Below are 24,988 nucleotides of genomic sequence, written 5' to 3' on the forward strand. Positions count from 1 at the left end.
AGGATACGCTTTGACCACGTCGCCTAATGAGATATGGAGAGTTTGCATTTGCGGCACGTGCTGCTCAACGGACCTAGGTGCACCGTGCACCAGCTTCTTATGGTCTTCTTATGAGCCACATATGCTTGACTCTGGAGACGTCTCATCAATCAAAATTACTGAAAAGAAAAACGTTGGAGGGCCTCTGTTCCCTTCTTTGCGTGACACGTGTCCTTCTCTCTATATGGGCGGTAAATGCTAACCGTTGCGGGAATCATGAAAACCTCACGGTGAGGAAGAGAACCGAAGACTTCTTTCTAAGCTTTTCCTTTTCGGCACTCAAGGGCGTCTGCTTATTTTCCATTTATTTGGTGTTTCAATTTCAATTCTCGAAGTTGCTCAAGGGACTCAGGAACGTAATAAGAAAAAAGGAGAGAGAGTGAAACAGAGCGATGACGACGATCGTATCACGCTTGCTCCATTCGCGGTCGTCACTTCCAAGGCTCTAGTAAGTTTATTTCGTAAGGCCGTTTTAAGATTTCATTGGGATATTGCTCACCCATTATTAATTCAAGCCTCATTGCACGTCTTTTTGGGTGTGACATGGTCAATTAATAATCTAGGTTTCCTTGAAATTTCAATTTTGCTTAACTACTTTTGTTTGTTTTGTACTAGTAATTTCTCGGAAATGTTCTGCTAGTTAAGTTTGTATCATGGTTTCTTCCTAGTTTGCTCTGTGGCAGATAAGATGGGTGGATCAGGGAAATGGTCTCGTTCTTCTATTATTTCGAGATACTGATATTGTTACAATATCTAATGTTTTGTACTACTTGCTCATGAGGTACCCTGTCCCAAAAACTTCTTGAAGATTTCCATTGTCATAAGTTGAGTCTTTTTTTACCTTCCCTTTGGTAGCACCTGAACAGGGATATAATGCAACATTGCAACCTTCCACTGGATTAGTATCCTTAGAACTCATTACTTATAAGTGATGGTTGATCAAGTTATTGGTTCCCATTTCTTGGACATTAAAACCATAAGCAATAAGGCTCAATTCTTTTGTTCAATAGCTTGTTTAGTTCAGATATTAAAACTATTATTGTGTATTTTGTTTTCATTAATGAATTACATCACTGGCATTGCAATTTCTTTGTCCCCCCCCCCCCCCCAATAAAAATGGTGGATGGATCTTATCATCTTGACTGCAGTTGTGTCACTCTCATTTCAATGTCGTAGATTGTAGTTTGGGTTAAATGGTCAGACATCTCAGTTCATTGGTCTAATACAGAGATACCCCATGAGATTGTAAATGCATCAACCTGTAGGACTGTTAACTCTCAACTTGAAAAGACCATTTTTCTTCCTTTTATTACCTTACATTTTTCATCTCCCTTTTCCCAATTCATGTTTAATCCTTCTTTTTGCCTCTTCTCCTTCTTCTAATCACTAGGCACATGCAACTACAGAGCTTCATCTCCATTGACCGCCTGAGACTGCAACTCCCACCACCTCAACTCTGGTGATTTCTGCCACCAAGCTGTACCTGCACCTGTGGCAACCACTACCTGCTCTGCATCTGCAGCAGCCATCATTACCTCCAGTCACATTGGAGACCTGCAAGTGGAGCTATTGCTTTCTCCATGCCTGCTATTGCTGCTGCAGCTTGTGGGAATGGAGTACCAGCTGCCAAGTCTGTCTCTTGTGTCAAGCACCTTGCTAGTACAATCACACCGTGTAGTCTTGCTGAGCCACCTTGCTATTAGAATGGACTGATCATATAGCATCAACTGCCACAGTAATAGTTCCTGTCGGAAATTCCCTAGTAGAATATCACATGGTGCAAATCACTGGGCCCACCCTCTTCTTTTCTCAGGTCTATCCACCCCCCTCAACCCCAAATCAAATTCCCACACCCGCACTCTCTCTTCCACCTTTACAGATCTGACAATTTGAAACTTGACCGTAAAAAGACTGAGAAAAATGAGGATGCTACGAAGAACTCAAGGAAGATGAGGGAAGATGAAAACTTAGATTCATCAGCATAAAATTTACTTATCTTTTATTGAACTTTACGGGGATTAATAAGAATACAAATAGACCACAGACAATCTTCTCAACCTGATGAAGGCCAAATATATACCAAAGATTTCAGAACAAAGCATCTTCTGCCCCTTGGCCTTACAAAAATTCCTTTCTTCAATTAAACTCTTCCTTGTTGTCCTCAGACTTGGTACTAGAACATTATCGAAAAGGAATTGGTCTTCTTCTTCATGCATAAATTCTCTTGTTCTGTGTTTCCATCTTCTGTTATCCATGATTTCGGCTTTGATTGCTTGGAATTCGGGATGTTCAGAAAAATTGGAAGTTGGTCTCGTGTAGAACAAGATCTATGGAGATTGATTTGGATCTTTGAAGCAGGACTCAAAGAAAAAAGAGACAGATGTGGGTTTGCTTTGATGTTTGATTACATGATTTGCAGATTTGCTTGATTACATGATTTGCTAATGTAACCTGGGTCTAGGGTTAGGGGGCAATTAGGTCAACTACCTAGACTTAGGGTTAGCCCAGGAAAGTCCAACAAAGGGGAATGGCTGAACCAAAGGGTTTGGGATAGTTCTAAGGCTCAAATGATGGCTGTAATTGGGGATTTAGGTCAGAAATTGTTTAGTTGAGAGTTTTGAAAAATTCTGCATAAACCTTATGAAGAAGATGACTTGCACAAAAATCTGGGTTAGGTAAAATAAGATTGTTGGGGCAAATAACCAGGGATTGGGTTCTATAACTTAGGGCGACTCTAGGGAGGGTTTAATGGGGTCTAAAGGGTCTGGGAATTAAGGTAAAATAGGAAGGGGATATGCTGTGACACAGAGAAGAAGAAGAGAAGGGGGAGGGTTACGGTGGTTAGGCTTTGGGCTGGGAGGGTGTTTGTAATGGCTGAGGGAGATGGGGAGGGGTTAAGGGATTTCTGTACTTACTTTGTAACTCTCAACTGCTGGAATTGAAGTTGAATGATTGAAGAAGAAGTTGATGATCTTGAACTGAGGAAACAAGAGCACAAAGACCAGCTGCAGGTCACCCAAGGGCTCCCACGACTTTCGCTAGCCAATACTCAATGCAGTCTTTATTCAATAATCAACACTAACTGCTACATCAAATGACTAGGCTTCTTTTTTTTTTTTTTTTTTTTTTTAATGAATAAATAAATATATAAAACAAAACAAACAAATACAAGGGAAATCAGCCGTCAGGCAAGGGGCTGAATAGGAGAATTAAGACCCCAAGATACAACAATGAGCTTGTTCCTTGGGGTGTCAGCAACTGGGTTTGGGGATTAAAGGAAATTCTTGCAGAAACATCAAAACAAATGGATTTCCAAATCATATCCAAAGAGCGGGATTTGGATGTCCATCGTCTAAGATTACGTTCCCACCAAAAGTTGTGGATAGTGGCACTAAAAACTAGCTTACCAATCCAATCACATATGGAGGAGCCTGCAAAATTTCTCAAGATCCAAGACCAATCTCGAGCAAACCCAAAAGAACATTTTGAATGGGGCCAAATGGAAACAAGGGCTTTATCCCAAAGAGAATGGGAAACAGGGCAGTTGAAGAAGAGGTGGTCGAGGTCCTCTGAACCATTCCAACAAAGGGTGCAGTTTGGGCTAACTGGACTATGGCGGCGGATGAGGAAAGATTAAGTGGGGAGGGCAAGGTTGAGGGCTTTCCATAGGGTGAGAGAGTGGCAGGGGATGTGACCTTTAAACCATTCCAAAGGAGGCCATGGAACCAAAGGGTAGGGGGGCAGATCAAGCTCTAAGCAGAAGAGGTGGAGAAAGTTTTAGAGTGGGAGGGTTGCCAAACGGTGAGGTCATGAGGGGACTCAAACCAAGGGGGGAGGGATTCCCAAATCTGTGTGAGACTGGGGTGGGGGAGAGGGGACCAGAATCCATCAGAGATAAATTGGGAGAGAGTGGTAGCTTTGGGGATGTGGGGTCTCATAGACAATGCGGGGGCCAAGGATAGTGTAAAGGATACCCATTAGATGCCACAGATCAAGCCATAATGAAGTGGAGGAGCCATTGGATATTTGGATGGAGATGGCAAAGAGAGCAAGGGGCCTTAGTTGGAGAAGCTTCCTCCAAACCCAAGAAGGGTTAGGGGGATGACAACAGTTTAAAAGGAGTCAGACTTGAAGAAGATAGGAATAGACCCAATTGACCCAAATTGAATTGTGCTTGGAAACAATTTTCCTGACAAGCTTGAGAAGACAAGCTATATTAACATCTTGAATATGACGAATGCCTAACCCCCCTTCAGATTTTGGCCGACAAGTGTTCACCCAACTGATTGGATGGAGGAAGCGGGAGGATTCCTGGCCCTTCCAGAAGAAAGCACATAAGAGGGATTCCATGGCAAGAATGGTAGACTTGGGAATGGAGAATATTCCACACCAATAGAGATAAGAGGATTGGAGGACCGATCAAATAAGCAACACCCTACTTGCAAAGGATAGAAACTTGCCTTTCCAAAGTTGGAGTTTTTTTTCAAATATGATCGAGCATCGGGGTTCAATGGTGGTTAGTGAGACGGTTAGGGATTAGAGGGAGGCCAAGATAGGTCACAGGAAATGAACCATGCTTAAACCCAGTGAGCTGCAAAAGAGTGGAGCTTTCAACTTTAGAGACACCCAAGAGGAAGAGGGTAGACTTGTCAAGGTTGACTTGAAGGCTAGAAAGGGACTGAAAGAGGGAGAGGCTAGAGAGAATAGAGGAGATGGAGGAATGGTTACCTTGGAGAAAATCGTGAGATCATCAGCAAAGGCCAGGTGGGTGAGCTTGAGAGACTTGCACTTAGGATAGGGTAGATAAGAAGTTGGTCAGTGTTGGATTGGAGAATGCGGGACAAGACTTCCAAGGCCAAGGAGAAGAGGTAAGGGGAGAGGGGGCAGCCTTGGAGAATGCCAACATGGGAAGTAAAGTAGCTAGCAAAGAGAGCCATTATAGGCTTTAAAGCCCAAATTGACTTTAAGAAGGGCTCCTTCACTAATAGGGATCCTAAACTTGACCCTTAACAAATACTAACTAAAATAGGACTCAACTACTAATCTCAGAATAAAACTAACTCAAAACCAACTTTAAGATAAAATCCCTTAAGATAAGGAACCCTATCCTAACCAACTAACAACCCAACAACTAACAAACAAACAACTGACTTACCCGACAAGTAACAAACTAACAACTGACTTACTTACCAAACTAGGACTCCAAATAAAATAAAAAGAACATAATTACACTCCAGAATTTTAGCTGGACTTGACCCAACAAAATAAGACTAGATCTAGGTGGTGGAAAATGACCAATGTGCCCCTTGTCTGGTTTGGCTCCTACTTCTGCATGGGCTTGGGCCCTCTTTTGACTCTTTTGGGGCTGTCTGGGGGATGGTCACAAGAAGGGCTTCCTCACTAATAAGGATCCTAAACTTGACCCTTAACATCTACTTACTAAAATAGGACTCAACTACTAATTTCAGAATAAAACTAACTCAAAACCAACTTTAAGATAAGGAACCCTATCCTAACCAACTAACAACTTTACAACTAAGAAACAAACAATTGACTTGACTAGGACTCCAAATAAATAAAAAGAAAAGAATTTTAGCTGGACTTGACCCAACTAAATAAGATTCGAACCAAGGCGTGGAAAAATGACCAATTTGCCCCTGGTCTGGTTCCGCCCCCTGGTTTGGCTCCTACTTCCACATGGGCTTGGGCCCTCTTTTGACTCGTTTGGGGTGTAGGGGCTGGTTACATCATTTGCTCATCTGTTTCTTCTTTTGTTAGATTATTGAAAGAAGAGGAAAGAGATCTAGATTGATACAGCAGAGAACCAGTAGCTTAAAAGGAAAAAGAGTCGGTGAATGTATGTGGTAGACTTGCTTTGATGTACAGGATCTAATAGGAAGAAAGGGTAGGGGTGCAGTTGTAGGAAAGGAAGAGAGGGTTAAAGGAGGGAGGAGTTAAAGGGGGAGGCACATTGTGTTCATGAAGAAGCTGAAATGATAAAGAATAAATTGTATCTTTTCCCCCCTTAAAAGGGGGTTATTGGGGGATTTAGACATAAGGGCGTGGAAATAATGTCAGACTATACTGAAGTGTAGTTTTTGACTTAACAGTTTTTAGATGATGACTTGACTGCACAAATGTTTAATGGAGCATAAAGTTAGGGGATGCCTGTGATATATTTTTACAGTATGGTGGGATGTCTTTGAATTAAGCCAACGTAACTGGGTGTATGAGCATTTATATGTACTTGATTCGGTAATGCACACTTTTATAAAGACTGGTTTTCTTGTTGCTGCTGGAACAGTGAAATGGCTGCATCCAGACAGGGAAGATTACTGACAACAGATTCTACCAAAGTTGATGAACCCTTCAAAGTTGATGGAGTCAAAATTGAGGAAGCGGAGACAGTAAATGTGCCACCACCTCCATCAGAGAAGGTTATTTTATGGCCTGGACCATCCTAAGCATCCAATTGTTTATTTACCCTGTACCTATGAGGATGCATGCTTCTCAGCATTTGTTGTTCCATATATTGAATTCTACTCGCATTTGATCCAGTTACTTGTCTTGGGTGGCAATGGATTTGTCGGGTCACATGTTTGCAAAGAAGCACTTAATCGTGGTTTATCTGTTTCCAGCCTGAGCAGGTATTACATTCCTTTATTAGTCAAAATTAGTTTGGAGGCTGAAACCTCTAACCTATGCTCTTTTTCCCACTGGGTTTGGTTCTAAAAAAGTCAAAACTTATTGTTATGTTGTTGATTTTCAGATATATTTAGGCATATACTCTAGCATCGGAATTGCAAGTGATTGTTGATCTTGTTTTCAATTTTTATTGTGCTGTGACTTCTGCGTATTGTGTATATATTTGAAAATTAGCCTTAAAATTCCATATCTTAGCTTTTCTCACAGTGGCTTTCATTCTAACTCGCTCCTATTCCAAACTCTTTGATATCCCTAGTTGCTCATTATTGACTCAATGATGGAAATATAACCAAGATTCCATTCCCATGTCATCCTCCTCCTCATTGCAACAAACTAAAAATGAATCAATGAAGAAATTGTAGGCAATCCATAATTCTATTGGTTTTATATAGTCACCATCTTCCATTTCATTTTATAAGTTGTCTCAGTCCTCTACTATATTTATGTTGTTATTCTTGATTCTTGTTTAATGTCCTTTAGCCCTTGTACTGTTTCTTTCTAAACAATGCAAAACTTCTTAGGACCTGTGAAAAGGAAAAAATAATCAGCATGTTATCCTATTCATTCCTCACAGAAGGAATTTTACCTTTTCTAGTTTCCTCAGAATCTTATTCAGTTCATTCCCTCGTAGAGGAATTTTATATTTTGTCATGATTTGATTGTTGGCCATCTTTGGTATGGTGCTTGATTGACATGGTAATCAGAACAGTTGTTGCTGAGGCTTCCTGGCATAGATTCTCCCTTGATTGAAAATTATGCGGTCTCCCTATTTCTTTTACTGTTTGGGAGTCATCACCAAGTCTTGTTTTTCTTCAGGTCTGGAAGGTCATCTATCCAGGATTCCTGGGCCAATAATGTGGACTGGCGTCAAGGTTAACTGTTAATCTTTGTTCTTTGCTCTCTTAATTAATGCAACTGTTGACATTATGACGAATGCAATTGCACTCTTCTTCCTCAGGAAATCTTCTTTCACCTGATTCATTGAAGGATGCTCTGAATGGAGTGACTGCAGTGGTTTGTATTCCCTAGCTATCTTAATGAAACTCCCATTGAACTATGATCAGTTAGAACCCTCCCCTCTCCAACCAAAAAAAAAGGAAAAAAATAAAATTCTTTTGCTAGGATTCTAATAGACAAGCAGATTCACATGATCTTAATTGCAAATATGATTTTTTTTTTTTTTTTTTTTTTTGGGGGGGGGGGGGAGGGTTGTATCTTTTCAGGAAGAATGAGATGTTATTGGATGTCACCTAATTTGCTATTTCATGTTGTAGAGGATTTTCTTAACTTATTCATGAATGCTGCAATCTTGGGTTCAAAAGATTCTGTTTGGGTTCGCTATAGGGCCCACCCAAGTAATAAAAGATTCATATGGATCCTTTTTTTCTATTCAACCTTATTTAGAGCCATACTTATTACTTGTCCTAAGCTATGCATGTCTTTCATCACTCACTTAGGCCTACTCTTGACTCTTCTTGCTCCTTTTATCTGAATTAAATCGCCACTTCCATATTGATGTACTCAAAAGCCTTCATTGAACATGTCCATGCCACTTCAAATGACTTTCGGCAATTTTTCATGCTTCAAGGATACTGCTAGATTAGGTCTAATTTGTTCATTTTTCTGGTTTGACCATTCAGTTGTCCCAACATCCTCATTTCAGCTACACTTTGTCTGTTCATATTGTTTCTTCATGGCCCCACAATAAACTCTATAAATCATTTTCAGCTGTATGACTGTCCTTAAAATTTTCCTTTGAGTTTTCAAAGGAATAAGTTGATCCCACAAACTGGTCCAACCTCTCCCACTTTATCCACCCAACTCTAATTCTTTTTGCAACTTCTTCTAATTTTCCTATTCCTAGTTATGAGTTATGACTGAACCTAGTGGGCGAGCCTTGGTGTGGCAGTTAAGTTATGGTAGTGCAATCATGAGGTTGTAGGTCCAAAACATGAAAACAGCCTCCCTGCGAAGCGGGGTAAGGCTACCTGTGCTAGAACCTGCAGTAATGCACTAGGATGTACCTTTTTCTTCTTCTTCTTTATTTCTTTTTTCTTTTTCCTGGTTTTGGGTTTATGATTGAACCTAGGTGCCTAAATTTTTATTTTGTGGTATGCCTCTGTCATCAAATTTTCACTACACTGCTTCAGTCCTATTGTTACTGGATTATTACTGGATTATTACTTTGTATTTTGTTCTACTTAAAATTAAATCTTTAAGGGTAGTCTCCATAATTTCACCTTGTATTTATCCTTGCCTTGTTTCATCTACCATAACAATATCATCTGCAAAAACCGTACACCATGGGATCTGATCATGAATGTCTCTAGGCAGCTCATTTATGACAAACACAAACAGATATTTGCTTAGAGCTGATCCTAAATGAAATCCAAATGTAATTGAGTATACTATGTCCTTCCACCATGATTATAGTAGTCACTGCACTAGCATATGTATCTTTATCTGGAACTGCATATTTACTCAGAACCATCTTTCTCATCTAACACTTGTCAGCTTAGTAGGAACTCATGATATCCTTTTTGTAAGTCATTAGATACTGTATGAAGACTCTTGTTTCATTTGCTAAATCTTTTTGTTAGTCTCCTAAGCAAATAAATAATTTTTGTGATTGATCCTTCTGGCATAAAATCAAATTGGTTTTCTGATATATAAATATAAGTTTTATGTCTTAATCAGGTTTTAGTTTTTTTTTTGGTAAGAATCAGGTTTTAGTTACTCTCTAAATTTTATAGTGTGGATCATTGTTAATTTGCAATAATTTTCTTTTCAAACCAGAGCTTGTAATGAGTTTGGTTATTGTGAGTCTTAATATACTAGGGCTTATGTAGTAAGGGTATTCAGGAACTAGTTTGTTGATATTTGCCTCACATTGCAATTTCTCTTTTTCACCTATTACCTACTTACTATTAATGAAGTAATATAGGTGTGTTGTTGGAGAGAATACTCCAACATACAACTTCGCACCATTTTCTGTTTTTCTTCTCCAGCCTCCTGCTTCCACCTTTCCCCGTTTCCCCTTCTTCCCTTGCATCATTTAGCTTCCAACTCAACATGCACATGTTTTAAATATAAGTGACCCTCCTTCTAGAATCTATCTGCCACGTAGTTCTTTGGTCCTGGTCAACACATAATATTTTATTCTTTCTTTTTCTTTTACTCTATGAAGTCTCTCCAGATGTATTCTCCTCCAATCTCAAGCTCTCAAGCTTCCTCCTTTTCTAGTTCTCTGCTCAATTCTTAAACACCTTAAAATTATCAAGTGTATCTGACTTATGCTTTGTGAGCATCACCCATATCATTCTTGAATACTCACCAATGCTCAACATGAAGTATCTTTCATCACTCATGCTCTGAGTCCTCATGTGGCCACACAAATCAGATGTGCACAAGTTCTAGAGGTTTGATACTATAGTACTCCTTCCCCTGGAATGGTTCCAGGCCAGCTTCTTTGTGCTTCATGAACATCACCAATCTCATTCTTGAATAGTCATTGATGCATGATCAAGATTGTCAAAGCAACAAAGCAACCAAGGAGATGGAGGGCTTCCAAGGCACTAAACCAACAAAGTGCAAATAAAGCGATGACTACGCAGTCAAAGCGTTCTAGTGTTAATTTTTTTGATATTTGATCCAAATATCAAAAGTTACATAAAATTCCTAGCATATTAAGTATGAAAGGTTTTGCAGACTTAATGAAAAGCTCATTCATATAATCAGTATATAAGATTGGAAAATGTAACATAGTGATTAACGTCAAATATAACAACATCAAAGTCACAAATCAAACTTCAAAGTAAAACAACCAAAATATCAAAACTACTAAACAACCCTACTAGGAGACAAAAAGTAACTCAGACACCAGCTGAATAAATAACTTAGGCATTATGCATTTCCTTCTAGTTGATAACCAAAAAAAGTAACATTAAAAAAAAAAAATCCAATATCAGAATCATAGAGAAGAAATGTCATTTCAGAATCACAGAGATGTGATATTAAAATAACCCAATATCAGAATCTTAGAGAAGAAATGCTATTTCAAAATCACAGACATGTGATATTGGGTTTAATGTTGGTAACCAAAGATGTGATATACTGATATTGGGTTTACCATAGAAGTATTATTTCAGAATCTCAAAGAAGAAAACAGAATAATAATAATAATACAAATAAAGCAGTGGCTGGGCGACCAAAGCACCGCTTTATTGATTTCAAAAAAAGCGACAGTCACTTTGACATGGCTGAGACCGCCCTGACGCTTAAGCGACACCTTGACAACTATGCCACTGATGCTTTGAGACCTCTTATGTCTACACAAGTCAGTGTGCATGAGTTCTAGGGATTTGCTAGTATTGTACCCTTTTCCTCAAATGATGTCCTAGTCAGCTTACCCTTTTCATAGGGTGCACAAATTCTGTTTGGGGTTTCTTGATGTTGGGGATGTTCCTTACAGCCTTCTTGGAGGTAATCTTGGCCAGGTTGTTAAGGTTGATATGACTTGGTCTATTCTTCTCTTCTCATCTATGCAGACACGAACCCTATATATTCTCTGATATGTACAAGTCCTCAGGGGTCATTGAGATTCCCACTTCATTCAATACATAATCAGACACAACCCTATTAAGCTCATAAAAGGAAATACTTTGTAAATAACAAAATTTCACATGAACAGTGCCCGTGGGGCTGTGAATACCATTCACGGCTCTGTTCACATGAATAGGCTGTAAACTCTTTAATTGATAAATTCAGACACAATTAAAATACAGAATCTATAAGGAAACAAAGAGGGTGTATTTTAAGAATTTAAGGAAAAAGGGGGTTTAGAGTCACAACTTGAGGGGAAGTTATCTTGGAACTCTCTACCGAGAACAGATAGTGAAAGTCCAGCAAAATGTAGGAATGATAGTTTGCTCCAATATCCTTTGTAGTGCTTGAAATTGCAGAAGAGGAATCATCAACCAAGGTTCTATTGAATCCATTTGTTACCTACCAGAAACAATAGCTAGATATCAGGGCTCTATATGGTAATGTTAAAAAAAAAAAAATTGTGGAACAGAAACAGGCCAGATTGTGTACGGGTGTTCCAGTTTGTTTTTCTGCTTTTTTTGGGCACAAACAGCTGTTTAGCACACTTTTGAGTCTCATCGTAGTCTTTGATGGAAAAAAGCATTTATTTTTAAAGTGCAGTGGCACGACGTACACTTGAGTCACAAGGGCGAAAGGGTCATTTGAATATAAAACATAACATAATTCAGGGTTTTTGTTTCTTTTGTTGTTATAGAAACATTTTTTTCCCAAGTGTTACCATATAGAATCCAAGACCCAATTCTGCAAAAAACACAAGAAGCAGAAAACCTGTGCCTGACCTAGAATTTTTTTTTTTGGGGGGGGGGGGGGGGGGGGGGGGAGAACAGAATTGTTACCACACAGTGCCTAGAAGGCTAGTAGGAGGATATGCAACAGAGCTTGACAGTGGACAGGAGAACTAGCAAGTCAGCAACAATGTCTAGTTCGATCTCACAACAGTGAAGAGGTGTGGGTCTGAACTGCTAAGGGTTTAATTTCCCTTAGAGTGAAGACTGAACCCAGGGCAGCAAGTAAGGAATAAAAGACGGTAAGAAGAAGAACAGACACCTGATGTTATTGAAAACACATAAAATAATTAAAGGTGGTGGTCAAGATTTTAATGAGATAACAGATGTGTGATGGGAAGAAAGATAATAATGGAAAAGTTTGTGATCACTAAGACAGGTTGAAGAAGGTTCAGACCTGGTTCGAGGAAAGAGGAAGAAAAGAGAGCAACACCAGTGCACGCATGGCAATCCCAAGATTCCAATATTATTCCATTCTCTATCAACTAACTCACCATAGCTAATATTGCATATGAATAAAAGAGTACCAACCCAATATGGAAACTTACTCAACTAGGAAATATAAGTTAATTATGGAGAAAACCTAACAACTCCTACATAATCTACTCACCATCATAAAATAAAAGATTGTTTCTGTGCCAGCTAACATCTCCTTTTGGCCAAAAGGGGGGGGGGGCGAATGGGCGATTGCATCTTGGCTTGTTTCTCCGAGTGGGTCATTCCAGTGCACCCATGCTAGTACAACTGTATCACCCCATTTAAATGTATCAGCTCTTACTTTTGTATTTTTAGTCATACCTCTTTCTTCAAAATTTGACTTTTGAATCAAATTCTAAGAGTCTCGTGACATGTAGAGCTCTAATTTGGTGAAACTTTTCACTTGAGTGGATTGCATTCCACAAAAGTTAGAATGTCAACTGAGGTGCCACATATGTGGGTTTCATGTGCTTAGAGAAGCTTCTCTCAAATATTATACTAAGAGAAACTAGTGTTGTTGTTTTCGAATCTTCTTCATTCATATGACTATCATATTTGCTAAGTAAGGTTACTTTCTTTTCAACCTTCTTCCTTTGGAAGCAGTGTGCTATTTCCTTAATCCAAAAATATTTTCCCTTGAAATATTCTTGGCAGGATTTGGTGAGCCTCCTTTAACTTATTTGAATTTGTAGATATCATGCGTTGGAGGTTTTGGCTCAAATTCACATATGTATAAAATAAATGGAACAGCAAACATCAATGCAGTAAGGGCTGCTGCAGGAGAAGGTATTCCATACCAATTTCAGGATCTTTATCAATTTTTGAGCATCAGCATCTAGAGTAGTTTCTTCTGGTTTTAATTGCAGAATAAATGGGATAGGGGAGAAGTAGTGGGACAAGGAACGAATAGTAGAAAATACAGCTCAAAAATATAAGGCAGTGCTAATGCTCACAATGATGCCAGGGCATTAATGTTAAAGAGTCAACCCCAGAATGTAACTTCATATCAGTAGGGAAGTAAGTTAACGTCTTCCATCTTGGAATGGGCAATCCAGATGGGACACGGCAAACACAAATTAATGGGACTTGCTGACTCGGCTTCATTTGTTCCTCCAATATGTTTTTAGCCATTTAAGTTTGGCTGTTCCTGGGGGTTAAGACACTGTGGGTGTCATTGACTTCTGTATACTTCATACATGTCCTGGAAACTTGAGGGTCATGAATTAATAAAGCCTGCTAAACTTTGTTGAACTGATATCCAGTCTTCATGCCTCAGTTTTTAAGCATCATTTTTTAAAAACTTATTTTGTTGGTTTCCATGCGGCCACATAAGAAGGGGAAGAGTTACAATGCATCAAGAGAAAAGGGAAAGGTTTTTTTTTTTTTTGGGAGGCGGGGGTTGAGGGAGGGGGCTTTAAGATTTTATCATTTGCTTCTTTGCCAATCTAGGGTTTTGATGAAATTTAGTAGTAGAGTTCTGAAATATTCTTTTCCAAGATAAACATGGTTTCTGTAGGACTCTGAGTTGATATGTATGTCACACATTAGATGCATTATGAAATTATTTGGTTAATTTGTCAATGTTAATGGTGTTAATGTAAAGCATATGCCAAAATACACTGCATTTAAAGTTTCATGGCATGACCTCATATAGTTATATTCTACTGCTGTTGTAGCATGTGCGTGGGTGTAAAGCATGGATTTGATGCACGTCAGCTATTAGTTTGATTTTCACTGTTCCAAAGCCATGAGCTGAATTTTATTAGCCTTTGGATCAAAGAGATTGTGTAATGTAATACATCGTAGAGCTTTGTTCAGTCTGCAGCCAGAGCCCTAGAAATTTTCAGAGCTCAAGACTACTGGATCCTCTTGCAGAATAAAACTAAAGGAAAAGTCTGGGCATGCTGCTGGGATGCCCAGATCCATGTCTGTTTCTCTTCCCCAGTGGAAGTGGCCCCCCTCCCTTATCCATTTGTATCCTGCACTTCTATTTGTGGCTTGCCGCACATCAGTGCCTTACTGCAAGCAGATAGTATATTCAATCCTCTCCCTAAACCATCTCTCTCTTTATTATTGCATGAATCTCTTGAGACACGCTGAGACAAGTGCTGCTCCACTTTGGGCAGTGCTCAAATTTTCTTGATGTTCTATATAAATAATTTCATGTGTTTTAAGCTCCTCCCTCTTTTTGCTTCTTTTTGGTGGTAGTTGGGTATTATCTTTGTTCGTTTTCTCAAGAAATTGAGCATTGTTTAATTCTGCTGCGACCATCTTTGCCGTCTGGAATCTTGTATTATTCATTTATTTTAGTTGTTCATGCAATTTTTTGGTAGGGCTTCTGGGTATTATTTTTTGGTATGTTGAGAATGTTTAAATGAACATTTGTAAAGGTGAAAGTTCAGTTATTGAACTCTTTTTGTAATTCTTGTCAACCTCTTTTGATGCTTGTTTTCTGCTTTACTCTAATTTTGTACTTGAGATGATTATTGAAAAAATCCAATTGTCTGACTTACTTGTTATTCATCCATGTCATTAGGTGTGAAAAGATTTGTTTATATTTCTGCTGCTGACTTTGGTGTCGTGAATTATCTGCTGAGAGGCTATTATGAAGGGAAGGTACATACATGGGTTATCCTTGTATAGTTTTGTTTAAGTGTTAGAAAAAATTACCTCTTAAGGGATGCTTTAAAGGGTATCGAGTTTGGACTAATGGTAGTTCTGTTGTCCCTCTCAAAAACAAATTTCATGAGAGGAGAAATGAGAAACCAATAGCATTCAGTTATGGGAGCACTAATATTTCTAGTGTCAGGATTTTCATTTATTTATATGATATATGATTCTCATAAAGATTTTCTTTTCCTATGAATTTTATATTATGCAGAAAGCTGCTGAAACGGAGTTGTTGACAAGATTTCCTTATGGAGGTGAACTTTCTAATCCACCTTGCTTTAAATTGTTCATTATTCTTATTGTGTTGTTGGGAGAAGATTTATTATTTATTTTTAGTTTGAGAAGGTCTTTCATTTTTAATTAAAGAAGGATAATCATTTTGTTTATCTGAATTTGGAAGCTTGATGATTTCTCATCTTGAATACCATAGGATATTTTCCTGAGACGTTATGAGGTTTCTTGTTCCTCCTTCCCCTGCTTTTTTCCCCCTCTGGTAGATTCTATTTTTTCTAGAATTTCCGTGCTTGGAAATTCTACTAACTTTAAGTAATGGATAAACTAATTATCTTTGCTCAGTTTCACACCTAGAGATTGGGGACCATACTAATATTCTCTATTAATTTTGGAATTGCTAATTGGATATGCTTTGGCTTATCTGAATAACTCCGTCCCCAGAAAAATTTACGATCCACAAGGAAGCAAAAATAATATGGGACTGGCAAATATTCCTTTGTGAATATCTTCAACTTCATTGACACTGTTGAGTCTCTGTTGATGATACTGAAGCATGAGGCTTCAGTGAAATGTCAGACCTCTTAATGGCAAACAACTATGATATATGGTGCGGAGTGTTGAGCTGTTAAGAAGCACCAAATAGATAAACTCAGTGTAGCAGAAATGAAGATTCTAAGATGGAGTGGCAAAACTAGGAAGGTTAAGGTAAGGAATGATCATATTAGAGCTAGTCTAGGATTAGCTCCTATAAATGATAAGCTACGAGAAAGTTGATTGAGGCCACACAACCACGTTGAACGGAGGCTTTTGAGTGCCCTGTATAGAGAAGCAATTTAATTCGGATCAAAGGAATTAGAAGAGTTAGGGATCAGACGTAAGATAACCTTAAGAGAAGTGGTGAGAAAAAATACCCATTACTTAGGCCTTGTATCTAGTTGATTGGAAGCCAAGGATCTATGTATGCGACCCCATTTAGTTGGGAAAAGGCTTGTTGTTTTATCTTTTAGCTCCCTCAATAGCATTGTTTTGTTTCAGTTCCACCCAAAGGTTACCATGCTGTAAATTAGAAATAGCAGAACCCCTTGAGTGCAAACATCATATCATGTGCTTTCATCCATTTGTCATTCATATGGAGATTTTATGATATATATTTAAGAAAGAATTTGGATTTTCTTCTCCAGGTGTCATTCTGAAGCCAGGTTTTATCCATGGGACTCGCCAAGTTGGGAGTATGAAACTACCTCTAGGAGTCGTTGGTTCTCCATTGGAGATGGTAAGATCTATTTGCATAATTTACAATGTTTTGTCACCATCATAAAAAGGTAGGTGATCCAAAATTTGTAATCCGTTGAGATTATGTTGGGCTGTGCAATTGATTGTTTTTTTCAATTGAAAAGAAAGAGGGGGGGGGGGAGGAGAAATACCTGTCCTGGGCTCCTGCTAAAACATCGGAATCTTTAAGATGTTAACCTAAGCTTGGTGCAGTTATGAAACAGTGTAGGAAAATAGTCAAAATGCCAAATCAAGGGTTGGCATTCTCTTCTCTTATCACACCCCTCACCCCTGCACGATAGGAGGTTAGTGAAGTAGCCAATCACGAGCATTAAAACATCATCTTGTGGCAGACAATGCTTCAAATACACAGGAGAACGTTGTTTCTATTGGACTGAATCAGGGTGTTGAACCCAACATTTGTTCCACAGTAATTGGGGATAATGGGCTGGATTGCTGGAGGAATTTCCTGCCTTAACAAACTGTTAGTTACTTTATAGGTTAGTGGTGAAGACGATCTTGGTTGCAGCTTGTCAGAACTGAATGCCTACATGTTTTAGCATGTAATATTCACTGTATTCAACATTTGCAGGTTCTTCAACATGCAAAACCACTCACTCAAGTCCCACTCGTAGGGCCATTATTCACTCCTCCTGTAAGTGTGCTTGCAGTCGCCAAAGTTGCAGTCAGAGCTGCAACAGATCCTGTATTCCCTCCTGGTGTTGTTGATGTTTATGGTATACAACGTTATAGTCACAAGTGAATGAATCTCGTAGATGTTTTGCCCTGTACCTTCTCCTGCCTAGAATAAAGAGAAGAAAAACATTGGCAGTGGAACTTGCTCCTTTCGGTATATAGAGAAAATCCATTAAAAGCACAAATCCATTGGAACGAATGTCGTACTCTCTTTGCTAGATTGAACTATGAGGCAATATGATTTTTGCAAGTTGTTTTCTATTCTTGCTGCCTTGGTTGTTTGTATTACTCATTCTCTGCTGATGGTAGTCGGAAATTATGCCAGAATGGGGAGAGGGTTCTCTGAAGCGGCCATGGTTGTTTGCATCCATTAAACATTTTCTACGGCTTGATTGTGTAGGATTTTTCCTGTAGTCCATAGAATTTAGACATCATATCTAAGCGTAATGCCTATGGGTCTGCCATCATGTATTTACCAGTTCATTACTGAATTTGGGTTCATTGTAATAAGTGAAGTAATAAGTGAATGCCTCTCTGCCTTACCCAACAGAATAAATGGAAGAGAAGATTTGGCTCGTCTCTATACGATTTATATAATACATAAAAGGTAATTATTAGTTTTTTGGATTAAAAGCCATATATTGGATTACATTAAAACTTAAGGTGTAAGGTGTAAACCATAGTTCGAAATGTCAGCAATATATCGTGTTGGAATGGGGTGATGCGATACTCCCCTTTGACATGTGGCCGACAATATATTGTCGATATGTCATTAAATGTAGTCAATTTCGCTTCTCGCTCATATTTCTTATATTTTAACAATATTTTGTTCCGATATTCAACGTTTACAAATACATCTTGTTTTGTTATTGTTTTTTTTTTTTTTTTTATGAAGCTGAAAAACTTCATTCATGAACTTGAAATGAAATAATGACACATATCAAAATGAAGAAATACAAAAGATAAATGAAGAAATACAAAAGATAAATGAATGAAAACACAAGATTCGATTCGAACCAAGGAATGAAAATTGACCAAATGTCATACATGCAATAGACAAGGTCATCCTGGCTAAGGAATGGGTTGAGCCCAATAAACCCTTAGAATAGTGGTTGTAACAATCACAATAACAATTAAACATAACGAATACGACATACGTATCCTCCATCACAAATGCCCAAAGAGGCGACAAGCCACAAAGGCGGACATAGACATGCCACAAGGACATATCCTCCATCATTTGCTTCATTATCACAGAGTTTTACATTGTTTGTGTTGATCAAGCGAGATTTTATACAAATTAACGAGTTTTCTAGTTTTTTCCAATTACAATAGGACATGCGTTGATTAGGAATATTAATTTATATGATGTTTTAGGTTAAAATAATGCTCACAATATGGTTATTGGCCTCGAGTTAGGTTACACAACAAAATTCATATTAAAATGACTCCAAATATCTCTCGAAACTAGGGGTTAATTTTTCATCAACATCCCCTCCAAATGTCGTCCGACACATTGCGATATATCGCCGCGTGAGTGGTGTCGCGACACTTAGCAATTTTTCGAACCTTGGTGTAAAGTTGTAAACTCGTTCGGCAATTTCGATATAAACCCTATTGGCGGGAAAGGGGGGTTTAGCGTCGAAAAGTGAAAGTCGTGTGATTTGAATTCGTCAGTTCGCTCTCTCCTTCTTCAAAATAATTTTTCTTTGGGATCTTCCAGAGAGTTCATTTGAAGGGTCGAGCACAGATTGTTAGGATGGAAGACGGCGAAAGCGAGGCTGTTTTTGATGCTTTCAATTTGAATCCTCAGCTCTTCGTAAACGAAGTGCTAAACGCTGTTGACGATATGGTCGATGGAGCATTTGAATTCTTCAATCAGTATGTTTTCTCTTTAATGTTTAGCCTGAGACCAATACTTCCTCTTTCAGTTTGTGGTTATCTGTGTTTATTGATTCACTCATTTATTTCAGAGAGGCGTTAAAACTTTTGGTTAGAACGGACGCAGACCGATCAGATGAGTTAAAGAAGGTAATGTTTTCGATTTACTGATGTTTCTGTTTCCTTAGTAGATTTGGTGTTTGAGTGAGAATGCGTTGTCCCCTATAATCTTCTACTTGTGTTTCATTGCTTCAAGAATCTGATGCTGAGCAGCATACTTACGATTATGCGGGACGAGTGTTTCAACGACTTATTATGTGATAAAAATTATGTAACCAGCGTATTAAAACATGGAATCAAGGATTGAATCAGCCCTTGGTGGCGGGTTTTATCCAAATTGGTGGAATCAACTGGAATCGTTGAAACCCTAGAAATGACCCTCAATTTTAAAGCTCACCAATTATAGGGCTTCTTGACATACATTGGTAGGGTGGCCGATTTACTGAGTCAATCCCTGAAACTTTTTTAAGCCATGGATGTTACTTTATAACTTTAATGAAATGTTGAAGTAGCTAGAGTTAGTAGTGAATTTTATAGGTCGTGAGTGATAGCAGTTGCATTGATAGATCACAAATAACCAAAATTGAAGAGGTATGAGAACTGATCAAAATTAGGCATGTGTAATAGGAAACTTTCTTGTTTTGAATTCTCTTATTTATTTTTGTTCTTCTGTGATGACGAAGATAATCTATGTCTAAATTCTTTTTTCATTTATGCTTCCAATTTTAACGAGCGCCAAGCTTAAATTGAATTTCCTTGTTAATCATTTGGAATTTCAATACATCACAGTACAAAATCAACTACAAACAAAGACTCTCATGGGAAAAATAAAGGTCCTCCCCCCACACCCCAACCCACACAAAAATAAAAATAAAAAAAATAAAAAAAATAAAAACCACACCCACCCACTCACCCTAATAAGGGAAAAAGTTATGTCATGCTATCTTGAATTTTTCTTTTCTTCGCTTACATTGTTGTGTTTAGTGTTCATAACCAACTATACAATTTCAAATTTGTAGCTAGGAAACCAAAACACTCGTAGTATTGCTTTTTCTGGACAGAGAAATAACTTGACAAGTATACTAGTGACTTCTTGTGCCTTACTGTTTGTTTTTGTAGGGTATTTCTTCCATCCATCGTATGGTTCAAGCAGTTTTAGATAAGCGACTTGGGATGTGGGAGAAGTACTGTCTTCGGCACTGCTTTGCTGTTCCTGAAGGGTTCTCAGTTCCAAAATCCGTATGTTATCTATCTTGGGCATGTTACTAACAACTTACACATTTCAAATTCACCCTGATGAATATCGATTGCAGCAACTGCACTCACCATTTGCATAGAAAATTTAATCTTTTTGAAGTGATCATGCAAATAATCAAGACTCTTATTCTCATTTCAGAGTTCAAAGTACAGTTCTTCAAAGTCTAGTAATTGCAATTCTGTTGGTCAGTGGAAACAGTCAATCTGTTAACACCTAACTTTCTGGCTTCACCTTCACTGTTCTTTTCTTTTCCTTTTTTTTTTTTTTTTTTTTTTTTTGGGGGGGGGGGGGGTTAAAGCACCTTCACTGTCTTCTATTTATGTAAATATGAAATTGATGTGCAGTATATTTCTGACCAGATATGCAGTAGATTTCTGACCAGATAGGCTTTATGTAAATATGAAATTGTTATGCAAGGTTTTGAAGAATTTACTTTTGCTAAAAGACTTAACTGAAATCTGCAGATTTATAGATCGTTTGGTTACACTTGTTGGTTGTGTTTTCTGTTGTTTTCTCTATAAAGAACACAAGGAATAGAAATGACCGACTCAACTGGGAACAGAAGAAAGACAGAGAAAAGCAAAAGTAATTGCAACTTTGTTCTGAGAACACATTTTAGATAAATAGAATAATAAGAAACATTTGGCCTTTGACTTCTCATTACCCTCACTGGTCTTCCTAGGTAGCCAGAGCAGCAGAGAGACAACCTAGTCTTTCCTGAATGGAATAGGAGACCAGAATTAGAGGTCACCAACTGGTGTTGCCTTCCTTCTTTCCCACTCTTGCTCTGATGTGTACCCTGCCTCTCACCCATGCTTTCTCTATGCATTCTTTCTGCCTCTGCCCCTTCTCTCTTTTTCTGCTTTTAGCATGGGAAGGAAAAAGCTTGCAACTTGTAAACTTTTGGTGGATTTGATTAGAGGCTGGGTTTGCTTATTTAGGATTGGTTAGATACTTGTAATCTTTCTAGTGTCTATTACTTCCTTGCGGGCATTGTGGGTTAGAAGGAAGAAGGGGGAGTTATGCTTCCAACACCATTTTGTGATGAAAGTAGGCCTTCCGCAGACCACCCTTGTGCTCTTTGGCATCATCATCACCTCTAATAGGATGGAAGCATGTATATGCATTAGTTATCTCTTTATACAGCTTAAAATATCTGAAGTCAAGGAATTTTCAGGTAAATGCCACCATCTTACTTTGGGGAAGCATAGTTTTGATGGGAACTTGGGGTTGGGGAGGATTTTTTTGTATGAATACATTCCATGAAAATTGCATCAAGGTATGAAATGTGAACAGTTTTGGAATGAGGTCTCGGTTTTGACAGTTATGTCAGCTAATCCTTTAAATGCTTGAAGCCACTTGGATATTCAAAGTTCAAGGAAATTCTGCTGGAACCTTTTTATATGATCCAGAAAGTAGGTGGTATAGAAATTCTACAGTTCGAGGTGCTGTAGAAGCACCACTTTTACAATCTGAATTATGCATCTAAACCCGTCCCCAACAGAGATCCAGTGAAGGCTCATGTGATAATTAGATCGCTAATGCACCCTACTGTAGTGAATTTGGCATTGTAGAAGTGGTTCTGTTAAGTAACCCCCCAAAGGTGTTTTTGCTTTCCTGTCCCAGAATTCCTCTTATGCGTGTTACCAATGTTTCTACTCCCACAGAAATGCTTCCCGGGAACCAAAAAATCCAGCTCGGAAATGCTCTGTTATAGTGAAGTGTTCTGAACTGGCTTAAATACTAGGGGAATAGCTATCTTTTGACAAATGCTCTGACACCGATTAGTTGTACATAAGATCTTATGATTAGTAAAGCAGATGTGAATAACTTTTATTCCCTTAATGTATGTCTTGTGAAGCAACCAACAGATGACAATTCAATGGATCAAGATGGACCGTCAGATGCAGAACTTGATTCTCAGTTAAATTCTTTGAGAGAGAAGCTTTTTGTGGTAAATAGCACTAAGCAGAAAGCCTTTTTTTCCCCTCTCTTTTTTGAAAATGGCTCCTCCTGATTCTAAGTGGTCATTCAGGTCGGAAATGAGTCCGTTGAGCTGCAGAGAGAGATCCAAGCACTTGAGAAACAGTCTACCATAAGTAATAGTTATGTGGGGTCTGTCAATGCTGCATTGCAAGTATTAGAACAGAACTCTGTGTATGTGACTTCACAAGGTATCCATTTTATGGTCATAGCTACATTTTTTACTTCTCCACAAGCTCTTTGAAGAGCATGCTCATATAGTATAGGCATTTACTATAACCATAATTAGGTCCCAAGGTTTGATTATAGGAGAGATTTGTCAGCAAGGCACATTGTTTGATCTCTGCCACCTTTGGGAATTTGTAGATGTTTGGTGATCCCAAGTGCTTACCTATAAGGAGCAATATGAAACTATACAGTTTATACTCCTATAACTGGGCATGTAACAGTGCTCTCAACTTCTTTTCCCGTGGAAATGAGTTCCTCCAATGCCATCTGAAGTAGTTGTGGGTTTGGTGGGATTATTCTGGACTTGTTATAGACAGGTTTCATTTCATGCATAAGGGATGGCACTAAATTCTCACACATCAGAAGATGAGAAACTAGACTTTGTTCCTGAGTTTCTCCTTTGGTATGCAAACTAGACTTTCCTTGTGGTAATTCTACTCAGTTGGGTTTCCTTAATCATAAAGTGGATCTCTAAACTATATTTCTCATGAAATTATTGTCTTCCCTAAGAAAGGTTCGTGGATATGCGGTCTTTTTGCTCAGGGTCCATCATATCTTAGAACGGATTACTGCAGGAGATGTTTCTGCAATTTTAGATAAGGTGTAATTAATGATGGGGTTTCCAATTATGGGCTGTTGAGTTCGAGTGGAGGCTGTTAGTTCTTTTGTTTGATCTGAGAATTTCAGCCCTGGGAGCTCTCTCATGGTGTTTTGGTTAGTATAAGTCTTGTTCATTATTAAATAAAAAGAAAAAGTTTACAGAACTTATATTAAAGAATACAAGAACTGGATTGAGGGGCTGAAGCCACAAAATAGCGGCTCAGGATTTGAAATAAAAGTTTGCAACTTCATTATTTTATGGGATTAAAAAAAAAATCTGATTTGGAAGACCATTGTTCCTACAGAGATCAGAAGAATTGCATCTGAACTTCAAACCAGAATGGAGAAGCAGAAGACCAAGAGGAATGAAGAGAGTGAATGCGTGAGAGCAGAAAGCATTTATAATCCAAACAGTGATCGGTCTCTGAAATATCATGACATTGGTAATTTTCCTCCGAGTGATTATTTTGGTTGCTGCCATCTGAGTTAAATGAAGAGTTGTAATTGAGTTGTATATTTATGTTATGAGGCTCTAATTTTGTTCTACAGGTATCTCAAATGCTGACCTGGAATATCTTGGAGAGCTTGCAGCTGCTATGAAGAACTTATGATTCTCACTTCCATTAAAAGGGTGGGATCAACTTCTTGTTCTTAGTGGTTGTATTCTCTGCAACCAGAGTAATCAAAATGTTGTCCTGTAGAATCTGGTTCTGCTTTAGATGGGTACTGAAGACATCATCTTCTGCCGACTAGTGAAGGGAATTTACTCTGAGTCGAAAACGAACTCTGATGATGGGTAACCAAGCAATGATGTGGGAAATTATACTCCAGTACTGATTCTTCACCCACCACTCCCACATTGCACTAGAACAATAATAAAACTAGGTAAGTTATCCAGTTGGTATGTTGCAGGTTTGATTGTGTGTGTGTGGGTGTGTGTTTTGCTGTTGGCAACTTCAACTTATTCCTATTAGGTCTTCCTGACTTGGAACCCGGTTAAGTGTGTTTTATAATTGGAAGTCACCCGTTAAATGCAGAAAAGTTAATTCTTAGATCATGTCTCCTGTCAGAGATGACCCTCCTTTCACTTCATAACAAGGATGAGTGTTACCGTTTGAGTGAAAATCCTAGTGTTCTGTTTTGGGTTCATGAGCCAATCTACGAATCATGAACTTCGAAATGTAAGTAAGCGTGAAGTGAGCCATGTTTGAACTATGTAGCAAGCTGGAATGACTCAGTAATGCATGTGTTTCAATTACCCTGTCCCTCAGAAATGTTAAGAATTTCGAGTGAATCATTCCACAGTGGGTAAATGTGACAGGAGAAACATCTGTTTCATCTTCTAAGCTGCGTTAACTGTTGGTAACAAAGCAAGCAACTGACTTTATTAAGCCCATTCTCCCCCAGCTCAGCTACAAAAAAACAGAGAATGCCCATACCCAAGAAGATTAGCCTTACACGTGGTTTTGTGTCATAAGAACGTGGATTGAACTCA

The 24,988-nt window shown here is 38.5% G+C and overlaps 2 protein-coding genes across 2 annotated transcripts; both read left to right on the top strand.

Annotated features, from left to right (window-relative positions):
- The first annotated feature begins 130 nt into the window (after positions 1-130).
- Positions 131-18,083, top strand: LOC149025683 (NAD(P)-binding Rossmann-fold superfamily protein). Its single transcript, XM_089145869.1, has 10 exons — positions 131-487; positions 6,344-6,476; positions 6,598-6,686; positions 7,561-7,616; positions 7,703-7,758; positions 13,304-13,397; positions 15,148-15,227; positions 15,493-15,535; positions 16,697-16,788; positions 17,380-18,083. The coding sequence occupies exons 1-10, from the start codon at positions 432-434 to the stop codon at positions 17,548-17,550; spliced, it is 870 nt and encodes a 289-aa protein (XP_089001995.1). The 5' UTR covers positions 131-431; the 3' UTR covers positions 17,551-18,083.
- A 1,034-nt stretch (positions 18,084-19,117) lies between these two features.
- MIS12 (minichromosome instability 12 (mis12)-like protein) lies at positions 19,118-24,647 on the top strand. Its single transcript, XM_089145870.1, has 7 exons — positions 19,118-19,364; positions 19,457-19,514; positions 20,544-20,663; positions 22,544-22,636; positions 22,718-22,856; positions 23,799-23,936; positions 24,043-24,647. The coding sequence occupies exons 1-7, from the start codon at positions 19,243-19,245 to the stop codon at positions 24,102-24,104; spliced, it is 732 nt and encodes a 243-aa protein (XP_089001996.1). The 5' UTR covers positions 19,118-19,242; the 3' UTR covers positions 24,105-24,647.
- Positions 24,648-24,988: the final 341 nt, after the last annotated feature.

This window comes from Hakea prostrata, chromosome 2 (genome assembly GCF_041222555.1).
Source record: "Hakea prostrata isolate BN-2017 chromosome 2, UWA_Hpros_2, whole genome shotgun sequence".
NCBI classification, from domain to species: Eukaryota; Viridiplantae; Streptophyta; class Magnoliopsida; order Proteales; family Proteaceae; genus Hakea; species Hakea prostrata.

Excerpts from the sequence above, each read along its gene's own strand:
- LOC149025683 (XM_089145869.1), top strand. The coding sequence starts at position 432 with ATGACGACGATCGTATCACGCTTGCTCCATTCGCGGTCGTCACTTCCA. Across the intron at positions 15,536-16,696 it reads GACAAGATTTCCTTATGGAG|GTGTCATTCTGAAGCCAGGT; the intron begins GTGAACTTTCTA and ends TTTCTTCTCCAG. Across the intron at positions 16,789-17,379 it reads TTGGTTCTCCATTGGAGATG|GTTCTTCAACATGCAAAACC; the intron begins GTAAGATCTATT and ends CAACATTTGCAG.
- MIS12 (XM_089145870.1), top strand. The coding sequence starts at position 19,243 with ATGGAAGACGGCGAAAGCGAGGCTGTTTTTGATGCTTTCAATTTGAAT. Across the intron at positions 19,365-19,456 it reads GCATTTGAATTCTTCAATCA|AGAGGCGTTAAAACTTTTGG; the intron begins GTATGTTTTCTC and ends CATTTATTTCAG. Across the intron at positions 22,857-23,798 it reads TGTGTATGTGACTTCACAAG|AGATCAGAAGAATTGCATCT; the intron begins GTATCCATTTTA and ends TTGTTCCTACAG.